The 22,659-nt window shown below is 38.7% G+C and overlaps 1 protein-coding gene across 1 annotated transcript; it reads right to left on the minus strand.

Annotated features, from left to right (window-relative positions):
• Positions 1 to 217: 217 nt before the first annotated feature.
• ercc6 (excision repair cross-complementation group 6) lies at positions 218 to 18,910 on the minus strand. The gene is made up of 20 exons (XM_017464762.3): positions 18,793 to 18,910; positions 17,927 to 18,340; positions 16,505 to 16,625; positions 16,249 to 16,357; positions 13,630 to 14,317; positions 12,498 to 12,629; positions 11,925 to 12,083; positions 10,663 to 10,798; positions 8,948 to 9,118; positions 8,273 to 8,449; positions 6,028 to 6,144; positions 5,787 to 5,882; positions 4,721 to 4,939; positions 3,884 to 3,994; positions 3,667 to 3,786; positions 3,432 to 3,526; positions 2,797 to 2,942; positions 1,812 to 2,520; positions 1,502 to 1,580; positions 218 to 1,411 (listed from the first exon to the last, which is right to left on the minus strand). The coding sequence occupies exons 2-20, from the start codon at positions 18,328 to 18,330 to the stop codon at positions 971 to 973; spliced, it is 4,230 nt and encodes a 1,409-aa protein (XP_017320251.1). The 5' UTR covers positions 18,331 to 18,340; positions 18,793 to 18,910; the 3' UTR covers positions 218 to 970.
• Between the last annotated feature and the right edge of the window lie 3,749 nt (positions 18,911 to 22,659).

Raw genomic sequence — 22,659 nt, forward strand, 5'->3', positions numbered from 1 at the left:
GTAATTTTATATTAGGTTACCTGAGGATACATATCACTGAAAAGTATAAAAGGTATATGTTTCATCTCTCTAGGAGGACAAAAAAATATATAAATAAATAAATAAAATTCCAGAAATTGCCAGTATACAACTGTCAATAAATAACACCAGCAGTTAAACCAATGAGTTAACCAGAGGAATAGTCCAGAGGAACGTCATCATCATATACAGCATAATGTAATTGTGAGGAACTTCTTTTATATTTAAAAATGACAGTGATGACCATATTGATCTCATCTTACAAATATTTCATGATTATTCCATATCGAGGAAGATGCATTTGGAGGATCTTTCACCAACAGTGAATTCTAGAAAAAATAATTAAAAGGCAAAACATAAACCTACTTATATTTGGACCCATTTGAGTGGTTTTAATATAGCATTACATGATGCCTTACTTAACCAGCCAAATACAGCCACACAGAACACTGTTCTATATAAACAGCTGAATGATCAAGCTAACATTGGAATGTAGCACTAGAATTTGTTAAAACCAACAAGTACGTAAACAGTAAACAGCATTGCCACACCAAAAAAAACAAGAAAAGAGATTTAAATTACTCAATCAAGCATACAGTTGAGGGGAAAAATACAATGTTTTATACAGTCACAGTTATAGCCCATGTTTGTCCCTGAATGACATTTGTGCATTGCCAGTTATACACAACGTATTATCAAGTAAATCTCAGGTTTAACACAAAAAAGTACAGAAAAAGTGAACAAAATCTTGTCAAGTAAAGATATTTTAAAAGGTATGTTTTTATCAATCCCATATCATTAAACAACATGCTACATGACAGCAACATATATACTATACATTAACCATGAAAAATTACTGCATTTATCAAAGTGCAGAGTTCAGTCATACTGTACCACATATGGTAAGCATAAATTTAAGAAATCATTAAATATTATACATATTCAATTCATGTCATCTATACTCAGCTTTGAGTTTCCAACTCCCTTCTTGTCCAGGGAGCCTGTGGAAGTCACAGATGTTCCTAAGCAATTCTCTGAACACTGGAGTCTGAGTGGAGGTTAGTCTCGGAGTGAAATACTCCAGGATCTCCCGAGTGTTGGCTTGGCCATCAACCTGAGCCTGGAAGGCCACAAAGTTCCTCAAATCCACCAGCAGCTCATCATGCTCAGTAGCGGAAGCATGTGGAGTGGAAGACTGTGCTCTTTGCTCGTTATCATCTTCTTCTTCATTATGGCTCTGAGGTAAACTGACGTGATTCCTGGCCCTCATTCTGGCTAACAGTGAGGAGGAGGAGAGGGAGGTAGAAAGCGCCTCTTCTTCCACTCCCTCACCACTGAAGTGGGTAGTTGATCTTAGTTTCTTGATGCATGCTTTCTTTATGAACTCTGCATCCTAAATAAAAACACAACTTATTCGATTAAGCTAGATTAAATAGGTAACACTTAATAGGGTACACAAGACAATGTAGTTTTTTTTTTTTACCTTGCATTTCTCGCCTGCTTTTTGTGCTGTGTTTGAGGGCTGGTTGAGAAGAGAGTTCTTCTTCTGTCCAAATCGTTTTCTAAAACAGAAGTATACAAATTTTATACATTATATTATATTATACATATACATTATATATATATATATATATATATATATATATATATATATATATATATATATATATATATATATATATATATATATATATATATACACATTTTATTTACACACACACACACACACACACACACACACACAAGGAATAAAAAAAAGGCACATGATTCTGTAGCGGCTAAACCTAGCTTACCTGGCAGAGGTTGGTGTTGCTGTTGCAGATCCTCTGAATGGCAGTCTGCAGTGCTGTCTGGACACTTTCAGAGCTTTAAGGGCATCTTTAGCTACCCGGTTGGCCTCAGCTTCCACAAGGACATAGTCTGGGTTTGATGCCTCCATGATTGTGTCATGTTTCATAACACTGTGGATCCCAGACTTCCTGAAGAGTTTGGCGAGAACATAGTCGTCGTTCTTCTGCTCATCTTTTGTCTCCTTCTGATCCTCGTTGTCTTCTCTTTTATATCTCCTCTTCTTCACCAGGTGAGAGATACGATGACCCTCAAACCAGACGTCTTCGCCGTGCTTACGTTTTTTATGCTTGCGTTTATGCTTATCTGAGGGCTGGCTCGCAACGTCCGTCACGTCACAGTGCTTTTTCTTTTCCCTGTGTTTCTGAGGAGTGTTGGCAATAAAGAGATCTTGCTGATGACCGTTTGTTAATGAACCATCAGCAGAGTGTGATGTGGATGTAATGTTTAAAGAATCACTTTCCTTGTTGGAGTTACTGTTGGATAGGCCATTAAGAGTTGGAGTGTTTCTCTTTAAAGGCTCAGGTGAAGAGTTTTCTTTACACAGTAAAGATGACTGAGGTTTCTCTGGCTTTGATGACATCTGTTTTGGGTTTGATGGCGAACGATGAGGCGCCTTGTGTCTCTTTGGAATCTGTACATCTGAGCCAGTGCCTAAAAAGAGTAGTAGCATAAGTGAATTATTGTCAGTTTGTGAAATGTATGGTTTGGATTACAAATGAAATTACAAATGAAAGTTCAATTTTCAAAATATGATGAGTGATAAGTGATGCAATGAATAATAAAGTGACGGAATCTAATAAATATAACAAATGATACCTCGAAGTTACATTTTCAAGTAATCTCCAAAACGTGCTACATTCAAGATGGAACTGCTTATTGTCTTCATACAGAGAATCAACTCCTGGCTTTTTATCATTTCATTAATACCTGCAAATATTGCACTGGTCTCAGTTCCCTGGGAGCCGTCAGGACTGGTAAGGGTGAAGAGCTCGTAAATGTCATTGGACTTGAAAAAACGCCGCTGCTTTGGATCCTTGAGCACTCGGTTTGTGAGAAACTGCTTGAAGATTTGTCTATGGAATTAAACAAGAAAAGCAACATATTAGATTTTCAGTGAGATCTTTTACGACACATGCTAGACCCACATTTGAGTCATTTCAATAATGACTCAAATGATACTACTGATGGTAGAAGTATATCAGCTTGTAAATCAGCCACAAACTAATAAATTAATATATTAATAATATTATTTTATGTTGTCTGAGAACTCCCCATCTTCTCCTTTTTTAAAATCACATGATTATTTAGGATTGCCTTAAGTGGCCAATTTGCAAATTCTGTTTTAATACGTAATACAACCCATTTCAATTTCTGTCAATTAAACCATCTGCAAAGAGTAGCACAGAGGAATAGAAAGCAAAGTATTCTTATTATCAACTACTAGGCAAAAGAACCATTAGAAATAAAGCAATTATCTTAAAAAATTACAATAAAAAACAGGCTAAACCCAGCAGAAAAGTCTAAATGGCTTACTCAAACCTACATCATCACTAAGAACTAACCTGTGGTAAATCTTCTCTTCGATGGTCCCAGCGGTGAGCAGCCTGTACACAGTCACCTGCTGTTTCTGCCCTATTCTCCAAGCACGTTCCCGGGCCTAAAGACAAGACACAAGTACAGTCTAGAGACACTGTTTAATCAGAGCTCCTACTGAAAACATTCAATCAGCTGTAACAGCCATGGTGGATACATGCACTTTTTACCAAAACATTGCAAGTATGTTCAACTGTGGCAAACCTGAGTGTCTGTGCTAGGGTTCCAGTCCGGATCGTAGATAATTACTCTGTTCGCACCAGTCAAGTTGATCCCCAATCCTCCAACTTTGGTCGTCAAAAGGAAAATAAATATATCCTTGTTCTGCAGAAAATAGTTGATCGCAATTTCGAAGATAAAACAAGATCGCATGTATAGCTTAGAATACCACAGTAGGTACGAGCAATCAATAATCACTCACCTCATTGTACTGCGCTATGAGCGGCTGCCTAGACGCGATGGTGGTGGTGCCATCCATTTTGAGGCAGGTGTATCCATTTTCCCTGACAAACACCTCCAGGATCTCCAGCATCTGTGTGTGTGGGAGAAATGGTTTCAGACAGAGCATTGAGAACAGGATTAGTGCTAATAGGATTAAGGGAGATTAATATTACATGTACAGAAGTACCAACTGTGTGGGTTTTAGGTTCTCTCTGAAGCCAAATCTCATTTCTATTGAACAAAGACAGCTGGGTCCTGACAGACACCCTACAATGCAATAAGAGCTCATAATGAATTCTGTTAGAGAGGAAAATGACATAATAACTTTATTGGTGCTTTAGCTGCTTCTTCTTGAGACACGGCAAGTGCAGATTATCCATCATGTACAGGCTATATTCACATGTTTTTACTTAAAGTCATGTCCACAGAGGCAAACAATAAATGGGTGCTCTTAAAGGGATTTTGAAAACACAATGGCAAAATATTTCTCAATTGTGCAATCTTTTTAGTCCACCAACTTAATAAACGGACAATGTCATCAGAGCTATGCCACTATTTGAAAGGTGTTAATGTTGTGATTGGGAGTTGGTTGAAAATAATTCAGTAAGGTACCCTCCCTGTTCCTGTTCTATTGAAATAATATATTAAAAATAACTGGGGGAAAGAAATTTCATAGCATAGATATTCACACATCAGTATTTATTTCATGAGATCATATTTCTTTCAAAAGACTGTAGAAAGTTGTGGTCTTTTGTCATATCTCTCAGAAATTCTCTTTATTCAGTCTTTAATGTGCTGCTCTGCTTGAAACACTGACCTGTCTAGACTGAGTGAAGAGCAAGACTCTGTGTCCCTGTTTGAACCACAACCTGAGCAGAGACTCCACCACTATTAGCTTGCCCGAGCGCTTCCAGTAGCCAAAGTGCTCCTCCTCAGTCAGTTCCTCCGCAGGTATGCCCCTCAGCATGCGTGGCCCACCGGTGAACAGGTCTGGGTGGTTACAAATCTTCCTCAACGCTATCAAGCCAGAGAAAATCTGGACAATGAAAATAATACGGTTTCGCTTCATATTGATGGAAATAACAGAAAAAAAAAATCAGAAAATAGATTCCTTATGTCAAACACTACTCTCATGAAGCCTTTAATAAATTCAATTGATTTAATAAGGGTCATTGAGCAGGGTAAAGTCTCTTACTTCAGAGTGTTCAATGTTGCATTATATATGTGGGTTAATGGACTACAGTGACCACAAAAAATGGGGTTTGTAAACTGCACTAAAGTTGCACAGCTTTCACTTCCGCTCACATTTAGAGCTCTGTGATGAATTGCTTATTTGGAAAAAAAAATATTTATTACCGTGTAGATAAAAGTAAAGAATTGTGGAGTTGTTGATCGTATAAACACACAATATATTTGAGAATCTGTCAGTTTTTGCATTGTGTGAATGTAATTAATATATTGGGAAAACCTTAAACAGGTTATAATAATAGATATGTATAGTTGTGATGAAGTAAGAAATAGTAGATATATCTGCAAATAAAATTAGGAATTTAAAAGCGGAAGGACCGCTACATTTGAGAAAGTGAAGCAAAGGTACAGCCATTTTGCTAGAGAGTAAAGTGAATAATGAATAAGGCTTTCTTATTCCAGGAAACAAATGAACAATGAATGAACATAGTACCCCATCTGGAAACGTTTATTTATTTGAGTACTACATCTATGGATAGTCTACACTAATCCATCTCTAAGTTATCAATAGTTAATCAGTAGCTTGCTATCTATGGCTACAGTTATAAGCCATTTTCAACAATAAAACGTCCTACATTCGAATTTTTCACACAATCTTAGGACCACTTGACTTCACTGCCAAGGTGAAAAAATACCTGCATATCTCCGTTCAGAATCTGATACACTTCCTTGGAATCCAAAAAGTTCTGATAGACTTGCCGCTGTTCTTCAGTTAATCTACAGAACAGTACCTGAAAAAAAATATACATATGCATATTACACAACTGCAACAATTAGTCAGGTTGCCGAAGTCAGATTTATCTGAAAATGCCTTTTTGAAGGCAGACTGGTGTCATATGTACATGTGTAAGACACTAGCATTGTTTGTATGCAGACCTGCTCATTTTTGTCTGGTAATGAGAGATTGGCCTTTACATCTGCCTTCATCCTCCTCAGCAGGTACGGATTGATGCTGTCGCGCAAGACACAGGCACATTTATAGGCTGTCTGCACCTGAAGAGACAAGCAGAGGAAAAAATATCAACAACCTCCTGAAATACTTTTCCTGAACCTTGATGATCATAACTTCAGCAGGACTGACAGAAGTTTTTGAAAACTACAAGTTTTCAATTTCATCGAACCTATCCGAATTCAACTGCCTTTTCTTGGATGCAGAAAAGATTCACTTTAAATAAGGGCAAACAAGTCACACTTTATGAAGTTCTAGCAGAGCAGTGTGTCCTGAGGCATGTCAGCAGCAGCAGCAGCAGCCCCCCCTCTTCCTTTCAGCAGATTGACACATTAAAGATTCATAAGAGTGCTGCTGGACTCCAGAGGGGGCCCAAACGCTTTTATCAATAATGTTCTCCTGATCCAGTGTTAGGCCAAATGCCATTTAGCAGTAATTTAAAGGGATCCGCAGATCAAAAGGAAGCCAGCAGTCGGCCCACAACACTGCAGGGCACACAATAAGCCTGGATTAGAGCCCACTCGAGAAAACAAAAGAGAGCACCATGGAGAGGGAAGAAGAAAAGACTGAGGGGAGGACAGTGCGATTAGATGAATGAGAGCATGTGTAGGGTGGGACAGCATATGCTACAGTAATGGAGCTTATGGAAAAGGCTCAAGGCATCATGTACACCTCTCATCGCTGATTAACTCAGCAGCAATATCAGTCCTGACATATGGATACTCAGAGGAAATTGCTAAATTATATTAAGTAAATTACTACCATTTACTTACAGTATTTTTATTGTGTATTATTTTTTAAAATCTTTTATTGGGTAAATAAATATAATTCTCTATCAGCGAAAATAAATAGCATGCTTATAAAATTGAGATTTATGAGTATACAATGATGCAAAACTTTTTATGTAAATACATAAAGGTATATGATATCAATCATACGATCATTTCTATTTTTGGTAATGGAAGCATTAGGAGTTGAACCCTTTCAACAAAGAACAAATGTATATGGTTAAAGAATTAATAAACATGCATCCATATAGCTTTCATGACACTTAAACATCCTTGGTCTGGATTCTAAACACTATATTTTTGTCTGTTTTAATTAATTAACTCAGGTTAATGATTTTCAGTACAGGCAGTTGATGAAACGGTGAAGGCCATAAAATGCTCCTCATTAAAATCAGAGGATTTATTGCAACAGAAATGAAAATGTATACAGCAGAGTACAGGGGAAAAAAATAATTTTAAAAATATTATATATATTTATTATTTTTATAATATAAATATTATATGTGTGTGTGTGTATATATATATATATATATATATATATATATATATATATATATATATACACACACACACACACACACATACACACACACACACACACTCTTGCATTCCAGCTCCAATGTCATGTTTCCACCTGGTTAGAACAAAGACATGGTTAATTCTGGTCCTTTCAGAGGATCTATAAAATCAGGCAGACCTATTAAATTGGTTTAGATATAGTGTTTGTATTGATGGCTATGGAATTTAGTCTAACAAATAACGTTGAAATAGCTCATAATAATTTACCAGAGGGTGTTATCAAAATAAGTCCAAATGCAATGTTACATTTGATCAGTAGGGTTCCATTTCCTTTGTTTCAGTTCAGTTCCAGAACAGTTAAGTATTATTATATTTCCAGCTTTTCTTTTTGTTCCTTGAAACAGTCTGAAGCCCTGGTATAGCTTGACCATCTATTTACATTAAAAAGCCATTCATGTTAGAGGAATAAGACTATGATTTTTATTAGCATTAAGTTTAAGCTTATGTATATGATGTAGGCTCAAGTTTAAATCATGTGAGTCACTGTTTTACCCTTCCTATTATGTTATGGGTCAATTTGACCCATTTCCACATTCAAGATATCTGAAATACTGGTTAATCTCTCTTTTTCTTTTTGAATTTTTTTTTACTTTTCTCATTTAGGGTCATAAACTTGGATGAAAATATTTCTTCTTATGGCTTGTCTCGGACATAATAAAGGTTTACTGTTTTAAGACGTTCTTTGCTATTTTTTTTTGTGTGTGTATTTAAACTGTAGAAGTCTTTGTGACCCATGACATAAAGGATGAAACTTTTTCCCCCCAACATAATAGGAGGGTTAAAGTGTGCATCAGCTCAGCCTCACCTGCACAGGAGAGGCATTAGAATAGCCCCCCATGGTGATAGGCACTGAGAACTGCTCCATGAAGACAGGAAGTGTCCCCAGTTTCCCGGGGAACACAAAGTCAAAAAGGGACCAAAGTTCCTTCAGGTTATTCTGCATTGGTGAGCCAGAGAGGATGAACCGATGAGGGGTCCGGAACTGAGGAAGAAAACAGAGACACTGATCAAATTGAAATAATATGAAGCATTCTTTCAAAAACAGATTGTACAAGCAAAGATGTGGACTGAGAAAATTTTTGGAGCCTCATTGGTACAAGTATGCCGTTATTAATCAGAAAATGATTTGACAATCAAAACTCTTCATGATACATTAGTTCTAGAAGCACCATTAGCTTCAGTTTATTCAATATTAAATCGAAACAATGTGGAATTTCCAATGGACTTTTTAATACAGTAATCCATAAGGCTACAGCACACATAAATTAATTAAGAAGTGGATGGCAGTAAAATAAGATATCTATGCAAGGTAAGCTGATATTCCAGACTACAACTAAGACGATAGAGTGAATGCTTTAATCGGAGCTAAAGATTCCGTTAAGCTAAATAACACAGTTTGCTTATATACCTCCGTCGCCTCATCTGAACACTAAATCTGTAGCTTTATAGTTCATACGAAGTGAAATAAAGGCACGGTTACCTGCTTGCATGCAACAGTCACGCCTGCATTTGGGTTCCTGATTTTGTGGCCCTCATCCAAGATGATGTAATGCCAGTCGTATTTCTGAATGTAATCCTGCATAATGCGTACATATGAGTAAGACGTAATGAGGATCCCGTGGCTAGCGGCTATCTCAGGGATGAGCTTCTCCTGAAAAACATGACAAAATGTTTATGATTATGACGCTGCTTAGAAAAATGTGTCCAGTTACATTCATACATTATAGTAGGTCACTTGCACTAGGCTCCCGTCTTTATAACATGCTGGAGTCCATGTCCACCTCCAGAATTCACACCAAAAGCCTCAAGTGAATTCCAATTAAAAGCGCAGCAGCCATGTAACCTCTTGTTTTTCCCCCCTTTTCACTTTGCAGCCAATTAATAAGGTACATCTGTTCTGAGGCAGTGTTAGCCTGAGCATGAAAACGCTGTCATTAGGCACAAACGCAGCACAACTAAAACCCCTCCTCCCCACACCCCCAACTCCTGAGACCAATCCTCCTCCTAGAGGGCAAAGCGTGGATTGCCAGGCAACAGCCCCCATTAATCACTGTGTCAGGCAGGGAGACGGGGAGAGTAGAGAAGAGCATTCAGAGTAAACACTTCACAGCAGCCCTATAGCAGCTCCAGCTACCTTAGCCTTAATTAATTTAACATTTCCTTGGAGCCAGATCTACTCCACACTAGGATATCTGTTTACGGGAGGAAAAACACCATGCTGGCATAAATACAGTAAATCAAAGCTGCACTGCTTCATCTCAGTCTTGTTGTCATGTTAGGCTTTGGTGTGGGAAAGTTTACGAACATTTCAGGGGAGCTTTTTCATATATTGCACAAAACATATCATCAACTCTCACTGAGGGCCGATTATGCTGTTATTAAAAATAACCCAATCCTTTACAAAATGTTCCACTTTTTTTTCCTTCCATTTTAACTGGTTATATTACTTGCACTACATTTACATATATTCATTTGGCAGATGTTTTTATCCAAAAAGACTCACAAGTGAGGCAGAATATGGGCTCTTGACTGGCGCAACAGATAATCGGTTGCTCAATCATTACAACAATGCCACAGCCATCCATGGCTAGGAGCCATAAGAGCAAAATTGGCAGTGCTCTCTGGGTGGGATGGATGGCATTACTCGCTCCCCTGTCAATCAGAACACCACTAGCTAATTGTGGGCGCCTGGGAGCTCACATACGCAGAAGAGTGCAGTTAGTGCCTTCCTACGAGTGAGTTCAGCTGCCTTGTGACGTATTGAACAGACACAGTGGCTGGAGGACTCGCGTGCTAGTCTTCACCCTACCTGTTTGGTAGCTGGCATGTGATAGTGGAATGCTAGCAGGTGGATGGAAATTGGCAAAAGGCTGACTTGTGAGAAAAATGGGGTAAAAATACAACAAAAAAGTAAGTGAGGCAAGAATTAAGTAAGTTGATGTAACCCCAACTCCCAAACTGGCATGTAACCCATTTTGAAAACCCTATCACGCACAAAAAATGAGAAAAAGTCTACTTATTTATTTATTTAACCTCATGCTTTTTTTAGGCTTAAAAAATCATCCTGCTAACAGCAAATTGATGGCCATCTCTGACAGGTGGAATCTACCAAAGATTCACAATAAGATTCACAATTGGCTAAAGCCTACACATGGACCTCATAGCTGGACTCCTGGATAATACTTTATGATGCACCTTCTTATTATTAAAGGAACCCGTTTCATGGAGAACTGCTACACGGAATGGAGGCCACCAGGTATGGAACTCCTTCACCCACTGATGCATGACTGTGGCTGGGCATACGATGACTGTGGGCCCCAATCCAGCATACCTGCACATATACAAAGCCATCAGAAATATTTACCACACAAGAGCGATATTTTTTTTTTTATGGTGGTTATGGAAATTTGCATAAAAATGCCACATATGTCCCGAATGGTATGTAGGAAAAATTAGGAGTAGGAGAATAAATTCAGTCAAGTGATTAATTAATTAATTAATGTGTAGACGACAATAACACTGCATACAACAGCAAGGACTGGTCAAATGAACACACCTTAGCAGTTTATTGAGAGCACGAGGTAAATGAAGTTTCTAAATTCAGGTGAGATTCTTATTCAAAGGCTAAACAACAAACAAAAAAAAACCCCTGAAGGGCTGACATTTCCAATCAACGTTAAGAGAAAATGGTGAGGAAAAATTATTCTGCAGCACATTTAAACGAAATGAGGAGGTCATGAACTCTGAGTTGAAGCTAGGCCAAGATAATGTTCCCTTTGAGCGTTCGCCAATGGAGATGAATCGACAAAATGCACTAAATGGCTCTAGGAGCCTTACAGCATATGATATGATATTCCGGATCACGGCAGCCATTGATATTGAGCCATAATTGAGTTTGCAAAACAATCAATTTGTGGATGGACGACGCCAGACATAGTAGTATTGACTAGGAATGAGGCCCCCACCCTAAGCAAACACGGTGCTGAAAAACAAAAAGGCACTGCTTTAAACGTATTTAATTATGTGTTTCATGTTTAATTTCCCTCCCTGCCCCTCCCCTACAGTTACTCTCATTTCACGTCCTTGTTCTTCCTTTGATGTCGCCACTAAGAGAATTAGAGGGATATCATAATTGAAACGTCTTTAATAATTCACACCAAACCTCTCTCCACCAGCAATCCAGCTGCTGAAATATTCATTGCAATCAAGACTTTCCAGTCTGGAGGGATGGGGTGAGGGTGGGCGTGGTGTAAGATAGTGTGCGCTTGTGTACGTTTTACAAAGAAAGCCTGGGAGAATAGACATCTGAGAGTTAGGATTACAGAGTTACAAATAATTCAATTATTTTCCTAAGTTCTAAGTATGACTATTGTGGCCAGTGAATGTGTATGTATGTGTGTATGTGTGTGAGAGACCACAGGAGCATTTAAGGGGTTTGGACACGTGTGGTCTCTTGCCTGTAATTGGAGCCACGTGTCTTCAACTTGCTGTAGCTCAGGCCTGCCAGGAAAGCTATTACTTGGATGGTCTTGCCAAGGCCCATCTCATCTCCCAGAATGCCTCCTGCCTGCTGGCAGTGCAGTTCCCACATCCACCTGACACCTGTCTGCTGATACCTGGACAACAAAAGCAGGCATGTAGTACAAAACGCCAGGCCAGCACAACACAAACAACACACCTGATCAATTAATCATAGGGCCATTATCTCCATTGATTCTAAATAAATGGCCTGTAAGTGTTGCCCAATTGATTTGTTGTAAAACACAATACAATAACTGAGGCTTCCTGTTGTAAGCTTAAACTCTAAACATACACAACCATAAATCTATCTACCAGAAATCTGCTTTCCATGAACTAGTTTTCTTTACAGAGCTTACACATAATCCTATCAAATAAATAAGTCATTTTAATAAAAAATAAATAAAAGAAAATCAATCATGGCTCTCAAAAGCTGATACTCTGCATACTGCCTAAACAAATACAGGTCAGTATATACAGAATAAAATAAAGTGTAACTCCCATTTCCTCACTTGAAGAGTTTCTTCCAAAGAAATCCGGGCACCTTAAAACCTTCATCAAACTCAGCATCACTCTCTTCAAACTCGTCCTCCCCTGCTTGCCTCTTCTGCTCTTTCTCTTGGAGTCTCTGCCTCTTCCAATTCCTGCAGGAGGACAGTCAGTGTGTTACCGGAAATAGCTCTCGCGCTGATTTGACATAATGTCCAATCTAGGTTTTGATTAGCCAAATGAGTCTGACACGACCGAAACGATTCGACGCATTCTTAATTTGACTCAGCAAGCACTGTTTATTTAACCACCTCTGGGAAACTTGGTTTAACATGGTGAAGTACTGTATGGGCAGGTAGTTTTAATTTCCTTTCCTGACAAAGAGAGAAAGAGGGGGAGAGAGAGAGAGAGAGAGAGAGAGAGAGAGAGAGAGAGAGAGAGAGAGGCCACTGCACTGCCTTAGTTAGCTCCCTCGCCATCATTCTTGCTGGGCAGCTTTAATTGAACCACTTCTGGCTGCAGGGATACGGCAGTTAGTGGCAGTGTCATCATCGAAGCAAATTAAGATTGATACAGACAATTAGGAGTTTGAGCTCCCCAAGAAAGGTGTGCAGAAAGGAGTGAAAGGGGAAAAAAAAATCCATCTTCATTTGGACCTGGCCCTGTCACTCCACAATGAAACTGTTCCCTTTATCTGGGGCTTCCGAGACTGCACTTGTAATTAAGTCAAGACTAAGCATTGGTTCAGTTAATTACGCTTTTTTCCCCCCCTTCCTCCTTCACTCCACACGGTCACACAGCGCCAACAAACTGCCAATGTGTATCTGCATTCACTTCCAAATCACAAAAAAGTACAGAAAACAGTCACTGTGCCAACTCAATTTCTTACTATAAATACGAATTCTAAATCTTGTTAGGTTTGGTACCATCTATTTTCACATTAGCATATATTTTCACATTGTGGAATAAATACATGCCCATTATAATGAGAAGCCTATGAATGGACTCTTAGTTGAGGAACAGCTGCCAGATTATCGATTCCAGCACTCGTAATAAGCAAATGATGGTCACATGAATCCTTAACTGAATTTTTTTGTTTGTGACAAACAATAAACTTTCTAAAATATTAACACAGACCAGGCAATTAGGCCTTACCGAATTCTTTTCCTGTAGGATTCAATATCCCCATCGTCTTTGTGTTTCTTCACCTTGACTTTTCTCTCCGCGTCCTCGTCCTCAGAACTGCTAGGAAGGTATTCCTCGCTTCCGTCTTCTTTTTTTGACTTCTTGGTTTTAGCTTCCTTCTTCTTATACGGCTTAAGTTCATATTCTTCATTTTCATCCAGCCAGAACTCGTCATCTCGCTCTGGTTCCTCGGGATCCATAAGCTCATCACTAGGCACGTACTCGGAACCCTCGCTGTCTGTGCCGTCATCCCTGTAGCCCTTCTGTCTGGCCTGGGGAAATGCTTTCTCTGTTTTAGGCCTTGCTTTGGGGTGAGCCTTTAGAGCAGTCCTTTGGAGTTTCCGCATCCGTTTCTGCAGTTTCTTTTCTTGCTTGGAGGACGCCTTGTTATTTGGGGCGCCTGCAGAGGAACTCCTGGAAACTGTCCTCTTCTTCTTTGGTGTTGGTTTCTTTCTTCTCTCTGCCATAATGGCTTGGTCAGCGAGGTACTTGTCGAAGCCAGAGTTTTCGCTCAGCATCACCTTGCGTGGTTCCTTCTTCTCTTGCTTTTGAGGGATGCGTGTGCCAAAAGGCGTCATTTGACCTGTGCGGATGAGCTCTTCCCACTCCGTCTCCTGAGCAGGCATGAGCATGCTGCCCTGTGTGGATGGGCCTGCCTCTGACACACACACACACACACACACATACACAGTTAATAAAGATACATAGTTATGTGACCCTGCAGCCTACTTGTTTCTGTACATCATTTTATTGTTCAAAGTGTTTTTCAACTGAAGGAAACTGGAAGGTAGAAAAAGTTTGGAAGAAACTTTAGTATCATATCATTGGCACTGCAAGGGAAGGAATGTCAAGGCCACAGATCTGTATCACTCTCTGTTCTGTTGTGGCCTTTCAAATTGAATATACTTTAGTGAAAATAGAGAACATCATAAATCATCTTCCCCATGATTGTGGTTGTGTGTACTGAACCGGACTGAGAGATTAAAGACTCAGAAAACCTTTGCAGGTGTTTTCAGTTAATTAGCTGATTAGAGCTCTTCTCAGGTCAACATTTCTGTATTATAAATTCTTTATTTGAATATTTTGAGATGCTGGATTTTTGATTTCCGTGAGCTGTAACCTGTAATCATCAAGATTAAAGCAAAAAAAAAAAAAAAAAAAAAAAACCCAAGAAATATTTCACTTTATGTGTAATGAATCTAGAATATATGAAAGTTCCACTTTTTTAAATAAAATTACGAAAAAAAAAATGAACTTTTCCACAATATTTGAATTTTTAAATTTTTTGTCCTGTATACAGGACAAAATGGGTGGGACAAAATGGGACCAGAATGATTATTTCTGCATATAAAAAACTGACTGTATTAAAACCAGCACATAAATGTTACATCAGTTCTGATTTTGCCACGGCCGGAAGAAGCCTCACTGGCTGAAATTGTTGATTCTGTGACCGGTCATTACTGGTACCGTGATAGCCCAGCGCTCCTCAAAGCATAAGAAATGAAAGCAATGACACTGTGATTAGATGTGAGCAAATGCAGGATAATGAGCCTGGGATCCAAATTACTTTAACCTAACTGTGTGCTTGTTTATATTCACAGTTCACACTGCATTGTTCCTTTTTAGTCTTGAGATGAAATGAACAGAGCAGCCAGATTTGGTGAGTCTCCAATGATTGTGCAGTGATTAGTAATCAAATCTGTGATAACTTCATGATCAACATGGACCATCTTTATGAGCTGTGGATCTCTCAGTGGCAGTACATGTTTCTGAGTGTGGAAGTTAGTGTGTGCGTGTCTTTTCTGTCTCACTGCTGCCACCTTTCGCTAGTGTTAATAGTTTGACACAACTCTGAAGCACACCTAAATACTTGCTCATTTATAAGTACATCTAAAGGTTAAAGACTTTTTGCACATTGTTCCCATTCCACTCTTAGACCCAAGTGTAGGAATAAACTTTCTGATTTAAAAGAATTTGTTGACCAATACTTTAATCAGAGTTGCTTTGCACGTACTGGCCCAGCTCACTATTTTATACCTGCCATTGATTGAGAGTATGTTATTCAATAATGAATCCCCAGGACCTTAGCAGTCTCTCCAGGATATAGCGATATAGCGACTGCAGAAATGAACGTAAAATCAAGCAAACTCTGCAATATTCGGTGGAGCTTGCAATTTTTCTAAATTACCGCCGATTTTCTGCAGATTTGGGCCTAGACGTGTCATGTGACGTCATCACAACGCGCACTCAGCCAAAACCCACTTCGATTCACGTGCATTGAACATGAGTACTAAAAGGTCTCATCACTTTGAAAGAACGAGTAAAACAATTTCATGCAATTGCCATTTTACCAATGCAAATAGTTCTCCGAAAAAAAAGCACAAAATCTCTGCAAGTTGCACAGCAATGTTTGGGGGGGAAATGCAGCAAAATCAAGCATTTTTGGCCACAGCCATCACAAAAAAAAAAAAACCCTGAAATGCGAAATCCTGTGCGACTGCCTAGGGTTGCCATACAGTACCTTAATGCTCCCCTGAAAAGCACTGGACATAGTCCAACAGTATACACAAGGCTGTATTTCATTCTCACCTGTGTCATCCTCAGTCAATAACTCTGCCTCGAGCTTCTGTATATCCTCTCCACTCAAAACGGCCTGTAACCGCCTCTGCTTGGCTCGGATCTTTTTTAACTGCTTCTCCTATAAACGATAAAAAGATTCCACAACTTACCAACATGCTGATACAGATCTCTACGCTTGTTTTATCGTCGCCAGACCTAAAACGTCATTGTGTGATAGATTACACATGGTCGTGCCTTTTGTGGAAAGTGTTAAAAACTTAATTACCTTGTTTTCCTTTTGCCTTTTGACAGAGTCGATTTTCCGGCTGATGTCCTTGCTGGAGGCGGCATGAGGAGCGAGCTGCTCTAATATCTTGTTGATGTGTTTTAGAGCACTTGTGCATGACCTAACCAGATGCAACAGAACAACGTAAATAGTTGGTATGTAAGCAGAATAAAGCCTGGGGAATTGCTTTAAAATATTAAGAGGCCATAGTAGGTCAGGTCCATCCATTTACTAAATATATGAACAAAATAACACCATGGCGCTGATGCTATAGGTGTGAATATAAATATTCATGCCAAATTATATGAATTTTAAGACAAGTCTTAAATAATGGTGCTCTGAAACCAGGTTTTTGTAATCAAAGTTCTAAATATCCTTCAAAAACCAGTACTGACTTTCTCTTAGTGTGTTTTCACTCTTGGTTCACTTCAGCCTATTAAAGTGGACTTTCAACCTGGTCCATATGTGAATGCTCCAAATGAGCTCGGATCATCTCAAGACGTGGTTCTTTTCAAGTCTACTATATGGGTTTAGTTGTTGACGCTTTATGAATGTAAAGTGTACTCAGTGCATTTCTCGAAATCCTCGAAAAGATCCAAAAGGTTTCTTCTACATTGCTTATGTGCTGTTTCAGCTGAGCTTAGTTCAATCATTTAAACCACGGCCGTGCCGAGCAGCTGTGCGCCAGCTCTCCTCGACATTTGGAGTGAGCATTATATAAGGAACCATATAGTTAAAACACTAGTTTTCTGTGTTTTAACTGTGTTTTAAGTGTTTTCTGAGTAAAAAGTGAATGGGGGATCAGCAAGACTCCTAATACGATGCTGAAACAAGCTAAAGAAAATGACACAAAGGTACATGCGAGCTGACACCGACTGAGACAGTCAGTATTTAAACACCGAGTGCACATTCAAGGCTAGAGACAGTATGAATGAAAAAAACTAGGAATGAGTTCTTATTGTCTCAGTCCACATAAACAGGGCTATATGAAATGTGAAAGCACCTTTTTGCAAAACATAACTGACATGATTATATGTTTATCCTGTTTTATGCTTTTTTTTCCCCCCTCATTTTCTATATGCCGTAGTTAAAATATAATCTGATACTGATTTTGGTGCTACACTTTCAAGTATTCCTTCCCCAAAGGATCCGGAGCCCATCCTGGGAACAATGGGCGTGAGATGGGAATACTCCCTGGATGGGACACCAGTCCATCACAGGGCACCATGCACACACACTCATTCACACCTACAGAGAATTTTGCACAGCCAAATCCACCTACTGGCATGTTTTAGGAGGCAGGAAGAAACCAGAGAGCTCAGGATCAAACCTGGGACCTTGGAATTTTAGGTCTCCGGGACAGCGTAAATAACTACATGGCGGACACTAAATTCCCTGGCGGCTCTTTGACACTGTCCATACCTGACATCATCCAGAACGGATTCGTATTCTTTCTCTGCATCGGCCCTCGCCGTGGCCATAGTGGCCTGCTGGAAGGCTCGGTCCACCTGCTGCAGGACTCCTTGCTCCAGAACATCTTGATCATAGACGTCCACTCCCAAACCCTGGAGCTCGGCTGCTTGATCGTTCCGAGCCACCGCCTGGATCTCCTGACGGTTGATATGGAGCAGGGATTTCCTGGAGTTTTCAGGCCCAGCATTACCAGGGCAGGCTGTAGCAGCTGGCTCTTCCTGACTGCTCTCAGGGATGGAGCGTCCACTCGAGGCCCTGCTGGACCCATTGTCCTCTTTCTCTCCTGGTGTTAGAGCACTCACTGGACTGGACAATGCAGGACAGTCTGGTTCCTCATTGTTGTCTATAGGCATATTAATGTAGCTAGAAACGAGGATGGGAACATCAGAATTGACAGAGATACAACATGAAGGCTGTCTAAATGTCATCACGCAGGAAATAGACAGAGACACGTGTCACAGTTTTTTCTAGCCAAGTGTGCAGAACCAGACTGTCCAGTACCAGCAGGTGTTGACTTTGGGTTTGTAAAAACTGCTCATGTAACAAGCTAACTAATTACAAATTGAAATGTAATTTAATTTTAATTTAAATGTATCCTAACCACACTGTGACAGAACCGTGTCCAAGCTAACTTTAACACAATAACACAAAGTGTCATTTCGAGCTCTACTCAGTGTCCTATTGTCTGCTAGCCACCAACATTGTTATTGCTAACTAGCTACCTGACAAGCAGCTGATATTCAGACACGGTTCTTTACTACACGTTCTCTCTATATTAAGTCAACGATGGAAAAATTATCCAAACAAGAACGAACCTTCCAAACGGTCTGTTTCTGTTCAAAAATTTATTCGTTTACAGTTACATCCATTTCAATTCGCTTTCTCTACAAGTGTACTACTCACAGCACGTATACTGCTTACACAATTAAACACGTAAGGTGTTGTGAAGGGAGAAATAATAAGTTCCAGTTCCAGTTCCGGTAAATAGTCAAAATAAAAGTCCCTGCTCTCTTTTCTTTTCGACAGCTGAAACACAGATTTTGCTAAATAAAACTGGCCAAATACGCCAGGTTATATCTACAAATTAGGACACTCTTGTAAATATCACTACAGCTCATTAATGTTTACTTATTACTTAGTCATTTCTTTATTTGAACTAGAGCTGTGATGTGTCGCTCATGAATGATTCGTTCATTTTGAATGAATCTTTACTATGATTCGGGAAGTATGAGTTGTCTCAGAGAGTGATTCATTTGAGTACGGGTACGGATAACAAACAAAGAGAGAGAGAGAGAGAGAGAGAGAGAGAGAGAGAGAGAGATTTTAATTAAATTACTTGAAAAAAATATCCGTTCATTTTGCTTGAACGAGATTCGAAGATCCGAGTCAGTAAAATCATCCGAACTTCCCATCACTACACTAGCGGGTCCCAACCCCAAAAGACGCAACATGACCACAGATAGTCTGAACTACTCGTTTATTACGGTATATTCACCTCGTGGCTAGTCATGGTAATTCCGGCTCTTTTCAGATCATTTGACACAGCTCAGTGATAGGAGCCGACTCTTTCGGCTCACAATGACTTACTGCCATTTCTTCCTTTCAGTTTGCGAACTTGTGATTGTCCTTCTTTGCATTTTATCTTGCTCTACCTTGTAATTAAAATGCTCAATTATTATTATATATTTACATGTTATACAAAATATATTTGAATAATCGTTCAATGAGCAAGTATATACAATATAAACGTGCGTTGACATGCAGTCAGTGTATATATATTGTCACAACGTTTATCCTTAAAGTAATCGTTTTTTTTATTTATTTATTCATCCTGAAACTATATATCCAACATTTATCCTTAAAACTAATCGTCTCCCCTATAATTGAGTACATAAATAAACAACATTAACAATAGTGCAGACTCCTATCATCCCTGGTGAAAAACAAACACAAAAATAGAAACCATCACAGAAATCTTAATGGTTTCCACTACAAATACTATTACAAACCATCAACTGTTAACCATTAAAACCACTAGACATAATATGCCACCAATAGAAGGCAACACATTACCAGTAGAGACCCACAGGGACCATTACGGTTTCTCTTATAACCAATACAATTGCCATTACAGGTGCATCTAAAAATTTGAATATAGTGGAAAAGTTCTTTTTTTCCCCCCACAATTTAATTCAAAAAGTGGATCTTTAATATATTCTAGATTCATTACACAAAAAGTGAAATATTTCAAACCTTTCTGTGTTTTTTAATCTTGATGATTACAGTCTTACAGCTCACAGAAATCAAAAACCCTGTATCTCACAATATTATAATTAAAAACAATTATAATACAGTATTTATAATATGTATTTCATATATGTAGTTATATTGTTCTTTAAGACGTTCAGCAAAACACCCGCTGTCTAACGATGCTTTCAGGACTGGTATCAAATGTAACATCTAGTCCAAGTTATAAACCACCTCTAGATGGCAGAAATGACCTGTTGTGTTGTCTTGCAGCTGCTCCATGTTCAAAAAGTGGCAGTTTTCTTTCTGTTCTCATTCTGCCTCCCTGTCACTCAGGATCATTCAGCAAAACCCCACCCATGTTTCTGTGCTGTCGCAATAACTTTGGAGAATTTAGCTTAAAAAAAAAAAACAACACCACAACTTTTAATGATAAATTATTCAGTTTCACTTTCACGCACTTAAAGAAAGATTTAAAGGTTTATTGGGCTGGTTAAAGGTTGTTTAAATAGTTCTACCTGAAACCTGTTCTGATAGGGAAACACTCGGTTTGGGGGTTCGACAGAGCATTGTTATATAAAACCAGGACAAAATGGCAAAATATGGCTCTTCTTATTTCTTTTGTTCATGTAATACTAGGCTACAGTCACCTGTGTTGTTTGTAGAACATTTTATAAAGGCATACATGACAAACATCAAGAATAAAAATAGAAATAAAAAATACAACATGAAATGTCAAATGTCCACCCCAGTGTTAGGTTTTATAGCTGATCTACAGCCTCATAAGGGATGTACTTTTTATTTTGTGAAATGGAATTAACACACAGTTGAGGAAGTGTTGAGTGATATTTCCATCCTTTAACTGAAGTCATCTTGACCTCACTTGTGGATGTTTTCGCTACACTGATTCTTTCACTGGCCAATTTGTCGATTTTATAGAATTGTTTTAATTGTGCACAGACATGGCATGAATGAGATCTGTTACTAAAAATGTTCTATTGTCCTAAAAATTTGTATTGTGAGGTATATGTTCAGATTCTGTCATTTTACAAAATAACTCAGAGACCAGTAAAATAATAGGTATATACTTCACATCTAGATAAAATATTTAAAGTTCAGTGTCACTGCATGGCTCTGCAATGGAACAGCATTCTATCCAGTATTCCTGCCTCATGTCCAGTGTTCCTGGGATAGGCTCTGGATATACCGTGACCTTGACAAGGATGAAGTGGTTACAGAGAGTGAGTAATTGAGTGCTTGTCTGCACAGTTACTATGTATGTATGTATGTATGTATGTATATATGTATGTATGTATGTATGTATTTATGTATGTATGTATGTATGTACTATTATTATTATTATTATTATTATTATTATTATTATTATTACCTGCATGTCCTGCTCACAAAGACATCTGGACATTATTTGAGGCCAGCGTTCGTTCCTCCACAGTGTGTGCATCTTTAGGTTAGGTTGCCTTAGACCCTGCAATGATGCAATTAATTAACCTGTCAGCTCTTTCCGCCCATTTGTAGTTTTAACCCCTGAAGTGAAGTCATATCAGAGTTAGCATTACTTCATTCTGGGGCCGCTCATTGATTAATCTGTGACCCACTGAGAGTGTCTAACAGTCCATAAATATCGGTAACTCATTTTTATCTATGAAGAGTAGAACCAGAACTGCAGTTAGTTGTTATTTATTCATTCTCAATACAGAATGGAGGCTGGCCACAGTAAAGAACACTATAAATATAAGACCCAAATAAAGTCATATTCACATAGCTCTCGTGCATCCAAAACTAAAGCAGCTGTATGTTGCATTTTGAAAATCCCCATCTGCTGATAAATGTTTTTTTAAAATTCCTTTTGCAGGAATCTCTGGTTTACCAGGTATTAAGTAATCTTCCTGGTATAAGTTGATTTATCACCCCCTAGATGATGCAGGAATCAAGTGATAGCCTGTTTTAAATCAAAGTATATAATCAGATATTATTGCTCAAGTTCAGACTGCATCAGAGCTCTACAGGCTGTTTGTTCTTTTTGTTCTCTTTACAACAGCAGCTTGATAGTTCATTACTTTTATCTGTTCTGCATCACTCCTTTTCGTTAAATTGCTTTGAGGTTGGAGGAGTGATCATAATATTTATATCTGAATGCACAGATGAAGATAAAGATATACACATGAAATATAAGGGAAGATGAGGTAAACGCTCTCAAAGGTGGGAATTGAGTTGAAGTGGCAGTTACAGTGCAAGTCTCTGCAGGCTGCTTGCTAAGTGATACGGTTCAGCTGAAGGTAATGTTCTTTGGTGTTGTTGGAGCAGTCAAGTGGAACGTGTTTGCTCATATGAACATAGGAGCCAGCAATGAATTAGTCCAGAAGGTATTGTGTTCTTAATGTCATTTTTTTTCAATCAAAGGCTTGTCTATTGAA

This window comes from Ictalurus punctatus, chromosome 3, assembly GCF_001660625.3.
Source record: "Ictalurus punctatus breed USDA103 chromosome 3, Coco_2.0, whole genome shotgun sequence".
Lineage (NCBI taxonomy): Eukaryota > Metazoa > Chordata > Actinopteri > Siluriformes > Ictaluridae > Ictalurus > Ictalurus punctatus.

Excerpts from the sequence above, each read along its gene's own strand:
- ercc6 (XM_017464762.3), bottom strand. The coding sequence starts at position 18,330 with ATGCCTATAGACAACAATGAGGAACCAGACTGTCCTGCATTGTCCAGT. Across the intron at positions 8,450-8,947 it reads TGACTGTTGCATGCAAGCAG|TTCCGGACCCCTCATCGGTT; the intron begins GTAACCGTGCCT and ends TTTCTTCCTCAG. Across the intron at positions 6,145-8,272 it reads CTAATGCCTCTCCTGTGCAG|GTGCAGACAGCCTATAAATG; the intron begins GTGAGGCTGAGC and ends TTGTCTCTTCAG.